Source organism: Gopherus flavomarginatus, chromosome 1, assembly GCF_025201925.1.
Source record: "Gopherus flavomarginatus isolate rGopFla2 chromosome 1, rGopFla2.mat.asm, whole genome shotgun sequence".
Taxonomy (NCBI): domain Eukaryota; kingdom Metazoa; phylum Chordata; order Testudines; family Testudinidae; genus Gopherus; species Gopherus flavomarginatus.
The window spans coordinates 244,020,671-244,040,267 of record NC_066617.1 but is presented as its reverse complement, the minus strand read 5'-3'; the positions used below and the strand labels follow the sequence as shown (position 1 = coordinate 244,040,267).

The window sequence follows — 19,597 nt, the reverse complement described above, 5'->3', positions numbered from 1 at the left end:
AACTGCAAATATCAGGCAGCTGCAGAATTTGTTCCCTCCCCCTCCACCCTACAGTTGGCCTGACTGAAGCTGTCCCTCTAAGTATAGAAGTCAAACTATGCCTATGGTCCCAGCCCGAGGCCCTGTTTATTTCACTCTGAGTACTGAATCTACAGCAGGGAGTCTACATTCACTGCCCAGGGCTACTTCCTACTGTTTCCCTTTAGTTTGGGGCATAGCCCTTATGATCCAAGTTCCTGTGGTGGCTTGTCTCTTAGTAGTGCCCCCTCATGGACCCTGGGTGGTATCCTGCTGTGGTCCCCAGGTTTCTCCAGGCAGGGCAGCCATAAGTTTGGTGGGGTCAGAAACCCCCTTCCCCCAGGTCTCTGTGCTTCGGTCACCCGAGTTCCTCTCAGGGCGGGTGCACCTAGGCCTCTTTCTCTTTCTCTGTCTCTGTCAGCCAAGAAGACAGTGCTTCATCCCTGGTGGCTGCCTCAGTCCGCAAGCTAGTGATCCTTTCCTCAGGTAGGGTGGCAGATGGCTCCTGCCTTTTCACCTGTCAGCCCCAAGCTCCCCTCCAGGCCTGATACTGGCTGCAGGTATAACGGAGTGGGGCCAGCTGGGCCCAAAGACTCTTCTTAACCCCTTCCATGCTGGTAGGTTCACCACAATTGGCTTGTTTCTAACTATGATGTGACAGCTGAACACATTTGCCGGCAGCTCCTTCTGAACCAGAGTGTAATTTTCTCCCCCAAATTTAGAAAGCCACTCTTAATGCCAATGGCTGGCCAGACAAACTTTGAACAGTTTTAATTAGATTAGCCAAAGGGAGGATTACTTGGGCTAACCTCTCAGAACTGCTTGTGGACCATGAAGGTCCCATTTTGAATCCCAGCTGTGGTAAAGTACAAGCCTTACAGATAAGAGCAGCTAATCAAAAATGTTCAAAAATCATGAGATTGTTTGAAATAATAAATGTTAAATTCTTTTTCTTTGCCTTCTGGTTTTTCATCCTTCACAGTGCACTTACTTCACATTTTCAAGGTTTTCTCTTCTACCAGAAGAGCTCCATTTCTTTTTAAATGACAGTTGAAGATTTTGGGATAATAGCATAATTCCAGCAAAATTCTGGGGCTTTAAGAAAAACACTAAACATCACAAAAAATAAAATCGCAACATTTGGCAACATTGGGGAATACCAGATAGGGGACTCTGATAATAATTAATATGCTTTAGTGTTTGTTCACTTGATATCAGCCACAATACAAAGTGGAACTATATTTACTCCTCAAGTATTCACTGATGTATAGTGTAAAGACTTGTTAATAGATTTGACAGCAGAATTTGGCAGCATTTGGGAAGGTGAAGTTCAAAATCCACTTTGTCACTTTGTGAATACATGGAAGTGTATAGTATGGGTCATGTTCTGCTCTTGGTTACACTGGCATAAATCCAGAGTCACCCCTTGAAGGCCATGTATCTGCAGCATAGTTGTGGTATTAGAACATCCTATTGTTTATCGATGTGGATGTGCACAAAACGTTCCAATTAGCTTTCAGAACCTTTCCCACTCCATCTTGGATTTTTTAAAATATTAACCCAAATCTTGCTTTCTGAGGTGGCAAGTCCAACAAATTGGAGCTCTGTGGTCATATTTATTATGGCAGGATGACATTAAATCTGAACTTTCTGAGAGTTGCAGAAGCCATGCTTTCCTGACCGTTATGAAGATTACTTCATATTTAATGTATGGTCACAAAATTACTGCATGGGCTACTATCAGTTTTGTTGGGGGGTTTTTTTGTGGGGGAAGTGGGGAGGTTGGACAAAGTTTTTCAGTAAGTCTGAGAACCTTAAAATGCTTAGTCTCTCTTTTGACGTCAATTATCAAAGGGTGCCTGTGACTGTTTGGGAAATATGTCTGTGTCCAGTTATGAATGCCATTTGGTTTTATGAACACTAGTTGGAGCTGTGACAGTCACTGTGAATTAGAACTTCCATTCTGGCGCAAAACACAGATTATAGAATTGGCTACACTTGAAAGAGTTTGCCAGTAGAGCTATACCAACAAATCTCCCTACTGGAGATTTAATTTATACTGACTAAAGAATTCTTTAATGCCAATTCCCCGGAGACAGTAAGCAATACTAGCAAATTGACTTTTTTATTGACATGACTGCATCTACAACAGGGCTTTTTCTGATGTACTACATCAGTAGGAGGCGGGAAGGAAATCACATCCCTGACCAAGATAGCTATGCAAGCAAAATGTATTTGTAGACCAAACTGATGTCTGAGAAGATGAAACAGTGCCATCTATCTTGAATAGTCCTACTCTGCAGGAACAATAGGGGGCTACTAGTGGAACCATTAACTGTTGGCAACGGTTATGCACACCAGCCCGGAGAGGTAGCGTTGGAGAATGGAAAATCCCAGCATAAGAAGAGAAGCAGGAAAAGGTGTCAGAAATTGCTTTTAAAAGTAAAGCAAAGGAAGCTGACCACTGCTGCAGGGAAGAAAAGGGAGTCTCTCCTAGCCAGAACATGGACAGATCTTGGATCAAGAACAGAGATCAGATCAGTCTGGTGGGGGACTGCATTCAAGTGTTCGTTGTTTTGCCTAGATCTGTACTGCTCTTTGTGCAGTCTAAGAGTAAAATGTGTGTTTAAGAAGTTATTTTGCTAAGCCTGTGTTCCTTACTTTACCTGCCATGTGGTTCTTGAACAGAGTAACTTGAGAAACTAGGGATCACCCAGCTAGGTGGACTCCAGGGGGCACATGTCTAACTGGGGAGGAGGGACTGTGGCACTGGTTCCAGGTCTAGGTGGCTGATCAGCAGGGCCCTGCTGCCAAAAAGGGTGCCAGACATGCAATCTGCACCTGTGGTGGGCCCGTGTGTGACCCTCAGCTAGGAGGAGTGACCAGTCACTGCTGAGACCTGGGAGGTGGGGGAGCTTAGGGATTGAATGGTTTCACTCACAAGGTTGTTGTTGGTAGAGAATGGAACTAGATCAGGTTGTAACAGTGTCATCTATAAAACCTTTTTGCATTTGATACATTGAACAATGTATACAATATAAATTAACACATATAGCTGAATGTATTTTTGATGACTCTTTACCACTAAGGCACACCAAAAACTCACAGATACTGAGCATTAATATTAATTTTCAAACTGCAATGAAATGAAGCAAAAATGTACCAGAGTGTCACTTCCATGCAAATGAGGAAAATCTGAATGTAGGTTTGTGAAAGAGAATACTGCCCCTTTAAGGAACAGACAGGAGCCTATAGCTAGGGCAGCCTGGGCCATAATTAAGAATGCCTGGGCTATATAAATAGGCAGAGGAAGCCAAGTTAGGGAGACAAGAGTAGAAGTTATACAGACTGCAGTGGGGAGGTGGCTTCTCTCATGCTCTAGCAGAGCAGGTTCAGAGACTTTGTTTTGTGGATGTACCTTATGAATTGTTTTAATAGCTCTTGTTCTGAAGCCTTATTAAAAAGGGGACATGCTATTTGTTCATGTGCATTGGCTCTTCCTTGCCTCAGTTTGTTATAGTGAATGCAGTGTTGCCAGTTAGGGGAAATTAAGGTAGGGCACACACCTGTAGTGCCACACTGAGGGTGTGCAGGGACTGCCCAGGCCTTTGCAAGGCTCAAGTTTTGTTTTGTGGTATTTTTAAAATCTGCTTTACAAGTTTGATTGAGGAAAGTGTGAATGGTAATGCTGGCCCTGGTTTCTATAAGGAAAAAAGAAGTGAACAGAAATGCAAAATATTCAGCCTTCAAGATGCTTGGGAAAACTGAGGAAACTGTAAAGGAAAAAATAATCTAAAGACATAATAGAAATGGAAAACAAACTTCTGTTACTTCATATTTAGCTGCCCCGCCCTGTTACAAGTTGGGAGTAACTCATACATTGTAAACACACACAGAGAAATCATACTTAAAATGGGCCTTTATATTTATTTTATTAACTACAGTAGGCATTTTCACAGCAATATCATACAGCAAATATAAAAAAATCAGAAGCCTATACAATCATCCCAAAATGTAATCAACTATCCAAACAATTAATAAACAAAAGGTCCAACTTCCTTAGCAGTCTACTTTTCCCCAGAGTGAAAGCACTGTATCCATACTTCAAGCTATGGGTGTCATGTTGAGCTTATGTGGATGTATGCACACTAGCTGTGATGGAGCTAGCAAGCTGAAAATATCCGTGTAGCTAAGGTGGGAGGGGCTAGTCACCCCAAGCACATACCGAGGGTCTCAGGTGATATGGTAGCTAGCATATGTATGTTTACCTGAGCTGGAAGTTACACCTCTAGCTCAAAACGTAAATGTATCCCATGGCTCCTCACAAACCTTCTAAATGGCCCTGTATGCATGTTGAATATGAGGGTAACAAGGTGGCAAGAGAATATTTTCAGTGGTTCAAAGAACATCTCCCCAGACTGCTCCTCACGAAAACAGAAATACATTTTATAGCAAATTACCTTCACAACATGCACTACCGAGTCCTAAAGACTATGTACATAGAGCCAGATGCTATGTTCTTCAGTCAGGCAACAGTCCTACTGACTTTGATAGGAGTTTTGCCTGAGTAGGTCAGGGCCACCCAGAGGATTCAGGGGGCCTGGGCAAAGCAATTTCGGGGGCCCCTTCCATAAAAAAAAATTTGCAATGCTATAGAATACTATATTCTCATGGGGGGCCCTGCAGGGCCCAGGGTTCTGGGGCAAATTGCCCTCCCCCCCGGGCAGCCCTGGAGTAGGCACTCTGAGATCTAGCCCATAGTGGTAATTTAACAGATATTGTGGTGAACAATCAACAGTCCTGGCCCCTGACTGAGACATTAGTGCACCAGAAGAAAGATGCAGTGGTCTGAAGGGCTGTATGGGGATGAGGGACAGCGCATTTTCAGTCACTTGTGGCTGACCTTTTTTATTGCAGAAAGACCATTTCAGCATTTCTGAAACCATAAATCTGTGAGGGTCTGATCCTGCAAAGTTTCTGCACTGTCAAACTCCTTTTGAAGAGAGTGACAGTTCAGAGCATTCAGTCCCTGACAGGATTGGGCCCTAACTAAAGCACATAAAAAAATCTGCTCTAGAGCTAGGGGAAATTAGCAAATTTTAATTGGACAATAATTGAATTTAAACCCCCCTGGATATTTAAGTATGTAATCCAGAGCAAAACTGCTGCCATCATAAGTGTAGAATACCGATTTGATAGCAAGAATGCTGGAATTCTTGAAAGCTGATGGCTGAATAGCTCAAATAGCAAAGTGAAACCATGTGCTACTAAACCTATAAGCACATTTGCAAGACATAAATAAACTCACTGAATTTCTAGATGATGAATGTGGGATAGCTTAAAGAGAATCTGTTCTCAGAATCTTCTCAGACACAGTAAATAAATAGAATACATATCCAAATGCCTCAAATTCACATAATGTGCATCCTCCCTCTTTTGAGTATTAATTTTTAAAAATATTATGCTTTCATTGTGTACTTATTATTATAAATTAGTACTTTATCTGCTTCTTTCTTTCTTTCTTTCTTTCTGTGCCATACCAGATAACTTCCCATCTGCTTAAAGAAAGTTAATGTGGAGTGTATTTTTTTAAAGATAAGCAGAATTTTCATGGAGTGCTTAAAAATATTACTGAGAAGTGACATAAAACACTTCAGGTAACTTTAGAACGATAGTAGAATCTCAGAGTTACGAACACCAGAGTTACGAACTGATCAGTCAACCACACACCTTCTTTGGAACCAGAAGTATGCAATCAGGCACCAGCAAAGACACAAAAAACCAATAACAAACAAACAAACAAACAAAAAACAAAAACAAAAAACCAAACAGAGTACAGTGCTGTGTTAAACATAAACTACTAAAAAATAAAGGGAAAGTTTAAAAAAAAAAAGATTTGACAAGGTAAGGAAACTGTTTCTGTGCTTATTTCATTTAAATTAAGATGGTTAAAAGCAGCATATTTCTTCTGCATAGTAAATTTTCAAGGCTGTATTAAGCCAATGTTCAGTTGTAAACTTTTGAAAGAACCACCATAATGTTTTGTTTGCAGTTACAAACATTTCAGAGTTACAAACAACTTCAATTCCCCGAGGTTTTCCTAACTCTGAGGTTATACTGTAAAGCACTAATATGTGTTGCTTTTCATCTTGGTTGTAATCTCCATCAGTACTTGACTCTTTGACAGGGAGGATAATAGGTAGGAAAAATCCTTATAAATTCTAAAACAAGTTTTTTGGTTATCCAGTGACTATAACAAAGCATGGGTTAGAAAGTAGATGGTGCACAAGACTAATGTTTGGAACTAATAACATTTGTATTGCTGAGTTTGAATCATACTTTAGATGAAAAGGCAGATAAATTTTTAGTGGTCTGGCACCTTTTAAATGTTTTTGTCCACGTTACGGAACTACCACACAGTTCACATAGCTGGCGGTCGCTGCTCCAGGCTGGCCAATTACTTGAGGCCTGATCCAACGCTTATATCAGTGTCAATGGAAAGTTTCCTGCTGAGCTCACTGAGAGTTAGATCAAGCACTAGGATATTAGAAGTACTGTTGAGTTGTTTTGGCCCAGTGGTGAGGGGGAGCTTGCTTGGCTCTAACAAGTGTCATTTGCTCCTCATTTTAATGAGTGTTGAAATTATGCACAATTTCAAATTAAAAAATAGGAAAAAAGTCATTTGAGATTAAAAAGAAAAACATAGATGCTGTTTTATTGTATTTCTAAACAACCATTCAATTTCTGAGATATGAGGAGTAGCATGGTATGATGCAATATTTTGGGACAGGTTACTGAGGGTCTGAACATACCACTGCACTAATAATACATGAGCTAGCTGCAGGAAGGTTGGTAAATTTCAACTGCCCAGTGCCTTTCTTTCTGTCTGTAATACCTGTAGTCCAAACATGTAAAGTATCAAAAGCAGATGAGGTAATGCCAAGATTCGGGAGACAAATCTTCAGCTTGTTTATATTGGCGTAATGCAATTGAGATAAATGAGATTACTCCCCTTTACACTAGATGAGAATCTGGACCATTATCTGAACTAGCTCCTAGAGGAAAGCAAAATAAACTACATAAAGCAATACTCGAACTGACTGCAGTGGGAACTGTTTTCAGTACAGGACCATAGAGTTTGGCCCATTGTAAAACAAACAACTAAAGTATGTTAAGTGAATGCCAGCTCTGCAATCTTAGTGTAGTGGGTCTTTGTGAGAAAATTGCCATGTAAGCCATCTGCACTTCACCTCCCTCCTTAGAAGTGTCTAGTTCTAACAGTGATGTAACCCACTCAGCAGCTGGGGCGTTGATGTGGTTTAGGGTACTGACGTTGGTCTTTCTTTTTTACTTCATTTTACGAGATATTTCTATAGACAAAATTGAAATAAATAACTATTAACCAAGCTAACCTCTTTGAAGGTTAATGTGGTTAGGTTAGGCTGTGTATAAATCAAGCGAGTGATACGTAAGTGTTGTGATGAGTTCATAGTGGCTACACATAATATATTCATGATAAAATGGCAAGATATATTCATTCTTTTTCTGCAACACAAAAGAGAAAATCATACTTCTATAAGCAATTAACATATTATTTACAAAGGCAACTCCCTGCCCCCAAACCCACTTTAACATTATTTTCCTTTAGTATGATAAGTGAGATCCATAAGTATTTGGTTAAGCACTGAGATCTCAGATTCTGAAAGTACTTTTGGTTTGTCCTTGCTTTCTGATCATATTCAGAAGTGTTCAGTAGAATTAATTCTATCTGCATCCTTGTTTGTCAGTTTTGTCTTGGATCACTGGACTTGGACTGGATCACTTTCTTCCTTTGATAATTTTGGTTCATCTTACTCCTTCTCTATTCCTTCCCAGCAAGTAGTTACTGATTTTTGACATGTGTGAGATACTTGCTGTTCACTGTGGTTGGACTATTATTGCTATGGGCATTGATGTTTATCAGAATATCATTTACGAAAAATCCCTTTCTTTCTCCACTGAGAACTTACTACTACCTTCCCACATCTGATTTGAAGTCTGTAGTTAAAAAACACTTTCTTGCCTTTGCAAACATACCTTAACTCCATCTAACCCTTCCATAGGCCCACTTGACATTGACCTGGCTGACATTGTCCTGCCAGAAAATAAGCTTTCCCTTCTGGTCTCCAGACTGTCAGTGAGCAGTACCTTATGACCTATTACCTGCATAAATTTCTGATAAAATTCTTTGGATGCAAAATAGTAAATGAATGGATCTATACAGATGTTCAGGCAACTGAGGCATAGGGTGAGCTTGTAAGCAGGGTAGAAACTCTTGCTCAAAAAGAGACGGCTAATCATGTGCACAAGTAGAATAAAGTTATTAGGGGCGAAGCAAGTGACAAATACCAAGAGGACAATTCCAGCAAGGTAAATAGACCTAGTCTTCTGCCTGCTACCGTATCTGCTAGAGGTCTGAATGAGCTTCCGAATAATGCCAATGTAGCAAGCTACCGTCACTATGAATGGGATCAGGAAGAGAAGAACAAACAGCGTCAGAAGAAAGGTTGCCCATGCCATAACATTGGGCAACATGTCCCATTTAAGCACATCGAAACAAGTTATAATCCCTAGTGCTTTTACTTCATAGGTCAGATCTGTGCTTGCCAGTGGGTATAGGGCCAATAGCAAAACAGCCCACGTGCCCAGGCAGGTAGCAAGTGCATATCTCTTTCTTCTCCACTTGACTAACTTCATGGGATACACCACTCCCAAGAACCGCTCTATGCTGATGCAGGTCATGGTGAGTATAGAAGAATACATGTTTGAGTAGAACATCACTGTGACTAAGCTGCAAAGACTCTTACCAAAGATCCAGTTGTTGTTCTTGATGTGATAGATAATCTGGAAGGGAAAGCAGCAAGCCAGCATGAGGTCTGTGATGCTAAGGTTAATCATGAAGATAACTGAAGGTGTCTTGGGTTTGATGTGGCAGCAGAGCACCCAAAGGGAAAACATGTTCCCAGGGATGCTGATGAGGGCCACCAAGGAGTACACAGCTGGGAGGGTGATTGCAATAGCTCTGTTCTGAAGCATGGCCAATGTTTCATCATCCAGTTGGGATTTATTTGTATGCATTATGGAAAAGGAAATTGTTGATTCTTAAAAGCCTTCTGGATCATATCATGAGAGTTCAGTTAAAATCTAAAAGGCAAATATAAAGAGAAGAGATAAGTCAAAACAATAGTTAAAATACATTTTCCCTGTTAATTAAATGTAAAACAATAGCATTATTTACACTCACATTTCAAGTTACTTTTGAATTGAACTGTCATTACATCGCTCTGGAAAATATTAAGTGTGAAATCCTAGCCCTATTGAAGTCATGGCAAAATTGCCATTAACTTCAGTGGGGACAGGATTTCACTCCCAAATTCTGGCTGCCCTTTACCATTCCCACTTTATATTCCTGTGTTTGTCCAACAACAGTGTGGGGTCAAAGATGTGAATGCATTGCAGCCAAAGAAGAGAAAGGGAAATGACAGATCAAAAGTTAGCTCTGTGATGAGACAAGGCGGGTGAGGTAATATTTTTTATTGGACCAACTTCTGTTGGTGAGATAGACAAGTTTTCGAGCCACACAGAGCTCTTCTTCAGGTCTGGAAAACACTCAGTATATTTCCCAGACCTGAAGAAGAGCTCTGTGTGGCTCGAAAACTTGTCTCTCCCACCAACAGAAGTTGGTCTAATAAAAGGTATTACCTCACCCACCTTGTCTCTCTTATATCCTGAGACTCACGTGGTTACAACACTGCACATAACAATAGAAGAACTCTATGGTGGACGTAACAGGAGCCCAGAATAAGGCCAAGGCTAATGCAACTGGCAGCAGTGGGGACTGATAGTAGTGTAGAAAGGCCTGTAGGACCCACTATATCCAGCTGGTGGCAACTATTGATGAATGTTTTAATTATTAGTTATTTCTCATAGTGCCCCAAAACTTTCTAGACTTCTGCCAGAATCGACTAAACTGTATGACTGTTGCCCCAAAGATTTTACAAGCTGAAATCAGACAAGGAGTTATGAGGGGCTACAAAGACAGAAGGGAGGGGGTTGAGAGCATGAACCCTGTGTAGCCTTAAATTCCCCAATTTTTTTTTTTTTTTTTTTAGAGTTAGCAGCCTTGGAATCCTTTTAACATACGATAATTCAAATGTACTAAAAAAGACTTGATACTAATAAGGGTCTGTATCAAACAGATAACATCAGTCGTTGTTTGTCCTCTCAGGGTTTGTAGTCTCAGTGTGTTTGGGTCTTGCTAAGTAATCTGAGACACAGAACAAGGCAGACAAGAGGCAGAATCTACAAGAACCCAGAGATAAGTTCTAATATGCAATTCACATGAAAAGAAATTAACACATGCCAAGAAATAACTGAATCCCATGATCACAATTGCACAAAACCCTTAGAAGCAAATTCATCACAGCTGAATTTCATTCGTGTTAGTGGAGTTACACCAGAAGTGAAACTGGCCCTCTGTTTTTAAGAGGGAATTGCCAAGTCACTTCCTGACACAAAACTGTTGAAGTGCAGCACGTGCAGAAGTCTCTCTCCCCCCTCAGTCTGTCCATGGCTTTTACAGAAAAACTTTTATTGTAGGCTCTGATCCAGCAAATCTTTATATGGATGTGTAACTTAAAGCATGTGAGTATAAGCTAATGGCACTGTGCTTAAGTGTCTTACTGGATCAGGACCACAGTGGCATATGACATAAGTAGGCACTGGAAGAACAGATGACAAGAATGACTGGAATCAGAAAAAAATTGCAGAAGTCTGATCAGCTTTCTCATAGACTGTAAATCTAGAAGGTGGCATTAGGATCATCTACTCTGACCTCTGCATAACACATGCAGCATTACTATTCCCATCTTTCAGCAAGGGAATTGAAGCACAGAGAAACTAAATGACTTGTGCAAGGCCACACCAGAAATCTTTGATAAATCTGGGAACTAAACCCAGGTCCCTCGAGTCTTTGACAGTTACCCTAACCAGCAGACTATCCTTCCTCTTTGATTACTTTTCTTAACATAGATAAATTTAAATGGTCTAACTACCAAAAAGGGCAGTTGCCTGAAGTGTGTTGATCTAGTTTAATTGTCCCTATATTGTGTCTGTTTTTGTTTAGTGTGTATATTTTCATGCTTTTCTGTACAATTTTTATGTCCTCCTGTCACCTGTTGTCCAACCTGAAAATTCAATACGTGACATTAAAAAAAATTGTAGTAATTTTTGTGCTTAAAACCATATTTGGGTTAGAGTTGGGTTTATTCATGACATATTTTTCTTACTGCTGAAGACTTTTCCTTCAGTTATATCCTTCCAACACAATTGAAATTAGTGGAATTTCATGGGTTGAATGGGGAGAATTTGTCAAAGAACTATTTGAAATTTTAAACTTTACACATAGTTTATACACAAAAATATTCATGTTAAAATGTCACGGTTATGCTTGTACCTTGCTGACAGGTGCATTAGAAGGATTACTAATTAGACAGAACATCTGACTAAGGGGTTTTCAAATGTGGAAGAGAAAAGGGAGCAAAAGTCTCATTGCCACTCCTCTCAATTTCTGGGTTCTCAGATATCAAAAGACAGGGGTTTTAAGCAGTTAAGCTTTCTCTTGTCTTAATATGGACTTTTATGGAGGGTTATATGGATTGATTTATTTCAGTTAACTTGTGATGGTAAGATGATCTGAGTCCTCATAAGCACTCTGAAGTTGTAGCATAGAAGGGATTTCTTCTGATCATACTTGTCTCTCATCAGCCACATCCCAATACCACAGCTCCTTGTAGCTTATGTAAAATCAGATTTTTCTTCTGATGTGCGAGTAAAGATGACCACCTGCATGTTAGCTCTGGTGACAGGAGCTGTAATTTCCACCTGCCCCTCCAATTGGCAGCCAAATGTAAATCACACAATAACAGCAATATCCTTATCCAAATGGGAAAAAAAGAAAGGAGATGGGACTGTGGGCTTTTTCTCACAGTAGGGTAACACCAAAAGAAATGTCTATTTTCCTCATATGAAAGTGCTAAATAAAACAGATGGTTTTCCTCTCACACATTTGTTCTCTTGTAGTCAATACATCACCAAGTGCATGTGTGAAACTTATGACTGGCACAACAAATACTCAGTCTTGAGTGAATCTACAAAGTTTTGAGTTCAGGTTTGGACTGGATGCCTTAGTCTAAGCCTATCTAAAACTAATAAGATTTCACACTGACAAGTTCTGGCACAATCTCACCCTCACTCACAAGGAATTCACATTTCCTCTGTAGTGAGACCAGGCAACTTGCTGCTAGGTATCCTTACAGGTCTGTCTCACCTCATGTGTCTCTGAGGTGGAGATAATCCGAGAGTACTAGAGTATTAGAGAAACCCTGTTTTTCTTATAACAAGATAACACAAAATATTCTTTACTTTCCTGTAATATCTCTGATTGATCATCAAAGGAAAGTGAAAGCTTGAGATCAGATAGTAGAATGCCTTTCAATTTACTCTTATTCTATAGCACATTTATTACATCCTGATAAAATAAATACATCAAACTAAATAGAAAAGCTTAAACATTAAACAACACAGAAGACTTTTTATTGGTTTCATATGTATTGAGGACATTGTTCCATCCCTGGAAGACAGGTTGGTTTCCTAAATATAAGCAAAGAAGGAAAAAACATAATGAAAACCACACAGTTGGTAAATATTCAGCTGAGGATTTAATTCTACACGGAGCCTCTGGATCACTAGATTGGTGACAGGGCATTTGGTCAATGAGGCACAGTATTCCAAGTGAATGAATTTCCTTTTCTGATTATATGTGAGGAAGATGGAGAAGTTGCAGGGAGAGGTACCATTCTGCAAGAAGAGTTAGAAATACTCAATAGGTAGCTAGGTAGAGCAATGGGTTTTCAAAGAAAAAGAGAAGAAAAGAACCTCATTATCACATCTCAGTTTCTGTTCCTGAAATATAGTATGGCCTGCTTTTAGTTCCTGATTCAGTAAAGCACTTAAATACATGCTTACATCCCATTGAACTAAAGAATGTGCTTATGTGCTTTGTTCAATAAGGATAGACATAAGTGTATGCTTAAAATTAAGTGTGTGCTTTACTGCAACAGGGCCTAAGTTAATAACTGGTGAGTGCTCCCTAGTTGTAATAACCTCATTCTGCTAAATATAAACTTTGGGGGTGCAGACTGAGATATTCACTGTGAATAAACTCTCACAGGCAGAGATGTTTATCAGCCCAGGGTTTGGTTACTGCAAAGTTAATAAGACTCTATCTCCACTGGAAAAAAAAAAAGGTATGTTTTCACATGCAGATAGCTAGCTTGATGTAAAATCCTAGTGGAGACAAGGCACTGTATCTTTTACCTTGATTATTTTCATCACTATACAGAGCTATACCCTCTAAGTGAGAGACCTAGCATTGCCCTAGTCTAGCTAAAGAAATAAAAATGACCTGTGCCCTTGTTTACACTAGCATTTTACATTAAGATAGCTATCTCAATATGACAACACACTATATTTGCAGCAAAGACATAGCCGGAGAAAACTACAATAGAGACCTTGAATCTAAGCTGTTCTCTGGGATAGCCACAAACTGAGGTGATGGCTTTACTTAGTGGTTTTCCATTATTGCAATGTGCTTTTCTCTAAAGTCTTGTCTTCTGTTTTTGTCTGCCAGGTCTTCTTAGATGGACTTGATATGGGAGAGAGGACTGAACATACGATTATTGTTTCCTTTTCTATTATCTCATCCTTTTAATTTGCCATTGAGTTTTTCCTGTTTAAATTTAAACATGCAAGAAGAAAACAGGATTGTAAATTTTTTCTTGTTCTACAAATTTATTATTGTTTTCATCTGTTAAAAGTTTTCATTTTCTATTTCTGTGTCCTCTGTATTTCCCCACATGTTCTGACAGTTAAGGCAGCTCTCAGAGGCATGTGATGGGACTTGCTTATGTTCGGGCTTAAGTGACAACGTGGCTGGACAGCTGAATCCTGAAAAGTGATTCTTTCAGAGGATTCCTTCTTTTCTAGAACCACCTTTTATTTCTTTGCCCTTCTCGAGCTGTGTCTCTTTTCTTTCCCTTTTTGCCCCGCATGCGGCAGTGATGTTTGAGGGGCCCACCTTCACAGGATAGTCATTGAGGCACCAAGACACAAAAGTACATAGGTGTTGGGGGTAGACAGGCGTTCACCTACCTAACTTGCAGACAGGGCCTGATCCGGTAGTTGTGCCCAAAGGCTACCTACTGGATTGGGTCCCATGCAAAATCTGATAGCAGCAGAAGGTGGTGCATGGGCTGTGGGAGACTGTTCCACTGTGGAAGTGGATAAATATTTAAATAGTTATGAGGCCAGAAAGAGAGAGGAAGAGAGTGAGAATGATGCTGTAGCCTGGTGGCTCAGGCACCCATATAGGAGACCCAGGATCCAATGCCCCTCCTCTAGTGACCCTTTCACTATTTATCCACACTGATACAGCTTCAACAGGAGGGATTGAGGAAGCCCCATATCTGACTTTCTGCTCAGTGGTTAGAGCCATCTCCTGAGACCCTGTTCAGCTCCTTTCTTCCCAATAGCCATAAAAGTAATTGAACTTGGGTGTCCCATATCCCAGATGAGTGCTCTGACCACTGGGCTAAAAGCTATTAGGTGGGCACCACCTCCTCCTCCTCCAGGTGTTTTATGTGGAGCGAGACAGGCACCTAACTCACTTCTGCAAGAAACTACTTAGGTGCCTAAGCTACCTGACTCCAGGCAGTGGGTTCCCGTTCATGGATGCCTCTCTGGAGTTAGGCACTGATCTTGGAGAACGCCACAGGGCTTAGTGGATATCCCTGACATCAGCATCTCCCATTGGCTAGCTTAGCTGGCTACCTGCCTAGCATGCTGGATTTTGTGGATCACATTCGAAAGCTCCTATCTCTCCCCAGGCAGTCTATATAATGTGTTCCTGTGATTTTCTAGGCACCTAAAAGTTATGCACTCTTATTCTCTGCATCACAATGCCTCAGTCTTTGGATCTAGGCCCAAGCCTTTTCTGAACTAATCATTCTGCTTTATACTGGGACCTCTGCTGCCATCTGCCTTACACTGTTTCCTAATGCCTGGGGTATTTTTGAAAATGTCTCTGCAAAAATCAAGGCACAATTTTTGCTTACTGAGCTTGTGGTTGTACTATCATATGGGCATAACTCTTAATTTTCACCAATTTTTAGCTCCCTTCCTTTAAAAAAAACCCCCAAAATTATGGGCGCCTGCAAATTCTGCCTTCTATGCACATGCCTGTGGATTCAGATTTGCACTTCTGAAAATTTAACACTAAATAGTTACATCATTTCTTACCTATTACATTTTGACCTTTGAAGGATGAAAACAAAACCATAGTTCTTATTTTTCATTACATTCTCAATGTAAAATCCTAGTGGAGATCAATAAAACACTATAGGTTTTAACCTGAGGTAGCTAGTTAGGGTAAGCTATAGGTGAGGCTACAGGATTGACCTCAACTAGCTAAGTCAAGATAAAACTACCTGTGCCTTGTCTCCACTAGGATTCTACATTGAGTTAGTTGTCTCAAATTATCTTTAGGTGAAAACACAACTGTTTTTTTCAGTGAAAACATATGTATAAGAGTCACCAGCTCCCTCATATTCCAGACCTCAGTGCCTGAGACCTGCAAAAGATTGAGCTCAGAGAAAACACCAGTTCAAGCACAACCACCTACATTTGCAAGAGAAATTTATTTTCATCAAATAAAGAGCATTTCAGTTATCATGAAGTGCGGATTTATCTTATTTACTCCAATGACCAGATTTGCATATGCCAGCCAAAAAAGTCTTAGGTGTGAAATCTACGCATGTAGAAGGGGAAAAAACAAGCAATGTTGTGTTAATCTGTTAGACTAGCTAAGGAGTTTTTATTAACTGTAAACAGATAGCTTTTAGTTTCCTGTCTCTTTCCTGGATTTCTTAACATGCTTCATGAATCTGTTTTCACAGAACACTATTGCACAGGCTTCTTGTCAATACTAAGGGAACATTTTTTTTTTAATTTTTACCTTTACTAACACTGAATCAGCAATGCTGGTAGCTCTACTGGTATTAGCAACATTGAGAGCCTCAATCTAGAAAAGGTTCCCATGGCCACCGCCATCTTACACATCAAGTCAATTAAATCTGCTCAGAACAAGTCCAATCATGTTGGTCTTAAAAATGAGCCTTGTCTATACTAAGGCCCAGAACCTCAGCTGGTGTAATTAGGCAAAGCTCTGATTTAAATGTTGATGTCAGTGGAGTGAAGATCTGGCTCCAGGACTCCAAATGTTGCTGCAGGAGGGGAACATTTTTAGAAAAGGGCCTTAGACTTTGAGAGTATTTAAGAGTTCATCAGTTTAATTTTTGGTATAAACACTCAGTTAAATTAATGCAAAACTCTGTGGGCACCCTCTTAATTTAATTGCAACCTGACTCAGGTGGTTTTAACTTGACTTACTGACTTGTCAAATTAAGCGAAATTGACATTGGTTTCAGTCAAATGAAGTGTCCACACAAAGTTTTGCACTGCTCCAGTGAATCAGTTTATAATTGCACTTTTTGGCCTTGTCCACATACACAGAAGCTGCACCGTTGTCATGTAAGGCTTGTCAACACACTCCAGCAATGTGCACTATGGGGGTGTGATTTCTAAAGCACAGGAATGTGTTGCACACTAACTGGTCCATGTAGACTCTACTGGTGTGCACTAAAAATTCCCTAGTGTTTCAAACAGCACTACGTTAAGGCGCACTAGGGAACTTTTAGTGCACACCAGCAGAGTCTACATGGACCAGTTAGTGTGCAACACAGTGCACTTTAGAAATCACACACCCCTCAGTGTGCATTGCACTATGTAAACAAGCCCTAAAATAGGATTTTAAATATATTTAGCTAAACCAGTGCAAGAACCACAATGCACTTACTTCAGGAGTGGTTTATTTCAGTTTGTCTTAGACCAACAATTTAAGCTAAACTGAAAACAGCCACCCAAGCCCAAATAAGAATGTCCTTACAGCAGTTTGCACCTGTTTAACTAAATTGATTTCAGGTCACATCTTAGGTTTAAACCAGTACAACTTTCTCATGTGGACAAGTCCTGAGTTAAATTGGCTCAACTTTAAATATAGACAAGTATAGTCATTGTTGCCTTAGGGTATGACTACCCTATGAAATTAGGTTGATTTTATAGAAGTCAGTTTTTAGAAATTGATTTTATACAGTCAATTGTGTAAGTCCACACTAAGAGCATTAAGTCGGTGGAGTGCGTCCTCACTACTTGGGCTAACATCAACTTATGGAGTGGTGCACTGTGGGTAGCTATCCCACAGTCCCTGCAGTCTCCAGTCACTCACTGGAATTCTGGGTTAAGCTCTTAATGCTGGATGGGGCCAAAACGTTGTCGTGGGTGGTTTTGGGTACATGTCATCAGTTGCCCTTTCCTCTGTGAAAGCAATGACAGACAATCGTTTCTCGCCTTTTTTCTTGGGTTACCTATGCAGACGCCATACCATGGCAAGCATGGAGCGCGCTCAGCTCACCGTGATCACTGCTGTTGTGGGCAAGTCTACTGTGGGGGCTACTGTGAGCCAAGCAGCCAGAGCGATTAGAAGAGCACAGCAAGGCACGCTGCATGTCAGAGAGGCTTTGAAAACCAGTCTTATGACTGGCCAGGTTTCGGTGTGACAATAGTTTCTCCTTGATGCAAACCCTCCTCCTTTGTTGATTTTAAATCCCTGTGAGCCAGCCACCCTCCTCCCTTTGAAATAAAGTAACTATTGTTTTGAAACCATGTATTCTTTCTTTATTAATTAAAAAAAATGAGATAACGGACAAGGTAGCACGGGTGGGGTGGGGTGGGGTGGGGGAAGAGGGAAGGACAAAGCCACATTGCTTACTGTAGCCACACTAAAATCAAACTGTTTGAATGACAGCCTTCTGTTGCTTGGGCCACCCTTTGCAGTGGAGTTGCCTGGAGCCTCCCCCCACGTGTTCTTGAGCATCTGGGTGAGAAGACTATGAAACATGGGAAGGAGGGCATGTGGTTATACAGTGGATACAGCAGGGGCCTGTGCTCTTTTTGGCTTTCCTGCAGCTCCAACAGACGCTTCATCATGTCTGTTTGCTCCCCCATTAGCCTCATTATCTCATCCTGCCTCCGCTCTTTGCGCTCACTTAATTCTTTCCTGGCTTCTGCCACTGAATACCTCCATGCATTAAACTGTGCCCTATCAGCATGGGAGGACTGCATGAGCTCAGAAAACATGTCATCGCGAGTGTGTTTTTTTCGCCTTCTAATCTGCAATAACCTCTGGGACGAAGATGGTGGGGGAGCATAGAAACATTCTATGCTGTGGGGGATTGCATGGTCACCTGTGCTGCTGAATTCGCCACACTGACCAAACAGGAAATGAAATTCAAAAGTTCCTGGTGCTTTTCCTGTGTACCTGGCTAGTGCATCAGAGTTCAAGTGCTGTCCAGAGTGGTCCCATTGGAGCACTCTAGGATAGCTCCCGGAGGCCAATATCCTTGATTTGCATCCATGCTACCCCAAATTTGACCCAGCAAAGTTGATTTTAGCACTACTCTCCTCACTGAGGAGGAGTACAGAAGTCGATTTTAAGAGCCCTTTAGGTCCGCAGAAGGGGGTTGGTTGTGTGAACGCATTCATGTTTGAATCAACCTAATATGGCTAAATTTGACCTAACCCCGTAGTGTAGACCAGGTCTTAGTGTAGTCAAAACTTGTATAATCTTTTCCATCTGTGAAAAGTGGATTTAAAACACTATCAAGAAAAATGGCAGCATTTTACACCTACTTTACACTCTGGTCTAAATACTAAAATCTACCTTTTATATTGTGATTTTCATCTATAGATCTCAAACTGGTTTACAAAAGAATTGTCATTATCCCTATTTTACAGTGGAAATGAGGCACCTAGACTGAAAGTAACTTGCCCAAGGTCAGCCGATAGGCTGGCATTCCTAAGTCCCTGTCTAGTGCTCCCAAATGATCATACAGTGTGCATGGCAGTGGGGAACCAGTCCCCAGAGGCTCATTTGTGCCCTGTACAGGGGGTAGGGGAAATGCAGAACTATGCTGTTCCAGAAGGAATCCCAGTAGAGATTTAGAATGATACTGAATTAACCATCCCAAAAAGTTGTTATGAGAATTAATCTGTTAATGATTAGACAGTGCTTTGACAATGCACTGTATCAGTGCTAAGTTTAATTAATATACTAACTGGTTTCCATTTGTATTAAATCTTTTGAGTATTGTCTAATTCAGAGATCAAGAGACTATGGCTTCCGGTCTGTGATTGTTCTCTAGCACTAGTGATTGCATCATATGATTGTGGTGAAACTAAGCGGAAGATGTACAGTTGCTCATTTCCCTTATGGCCTGACCTGCCTCGGCCAGGAAATGAGTGACAGTTTGTACACTGAGGCTGCCTGTTGCTAATATAAGGAGATATTTTTACAAACTCCTCAAAA

At 40.7% G+C, this 19,597-nt stretch overlaps 1 protein-coding gene across 4 annotated transcripts in view; it reads right to left on the bottom strand.

Annotated features, from left to right (window-relative positions):
- Positions 1-3,925: 3,925 nt before the first annotated feature.
- Positions 3,926-19,597, bottom strand: part of LOC127039344 (P2Y purinoceptor 8-like) — a 46,054-nt gene continuing 30,382 nt past the window's right edge. For 3 of the 4 annotated variants that reach the window (XM_050932871.1, XM_050932901.1, XM_050932891.1), the window contains one exon: positions 3,926-9,201. In XM_050932871.1, the coding sequence (XP_050788828.1) occupies positions 8,062-9,135 (1,074 nt within the window). In that variant the 5' untranslated portion in view covers positions 9,136-9,201 and the 3' untranslated portion in view covers positions 3,926-8,061. Of the gene's footprint in view, positions 9,202-14,268; positions 14,388-19,597 lie in introns of all 4 variants that reach the window. The other variant, XM_050932880.1, reaches the window with a different exon arrangement.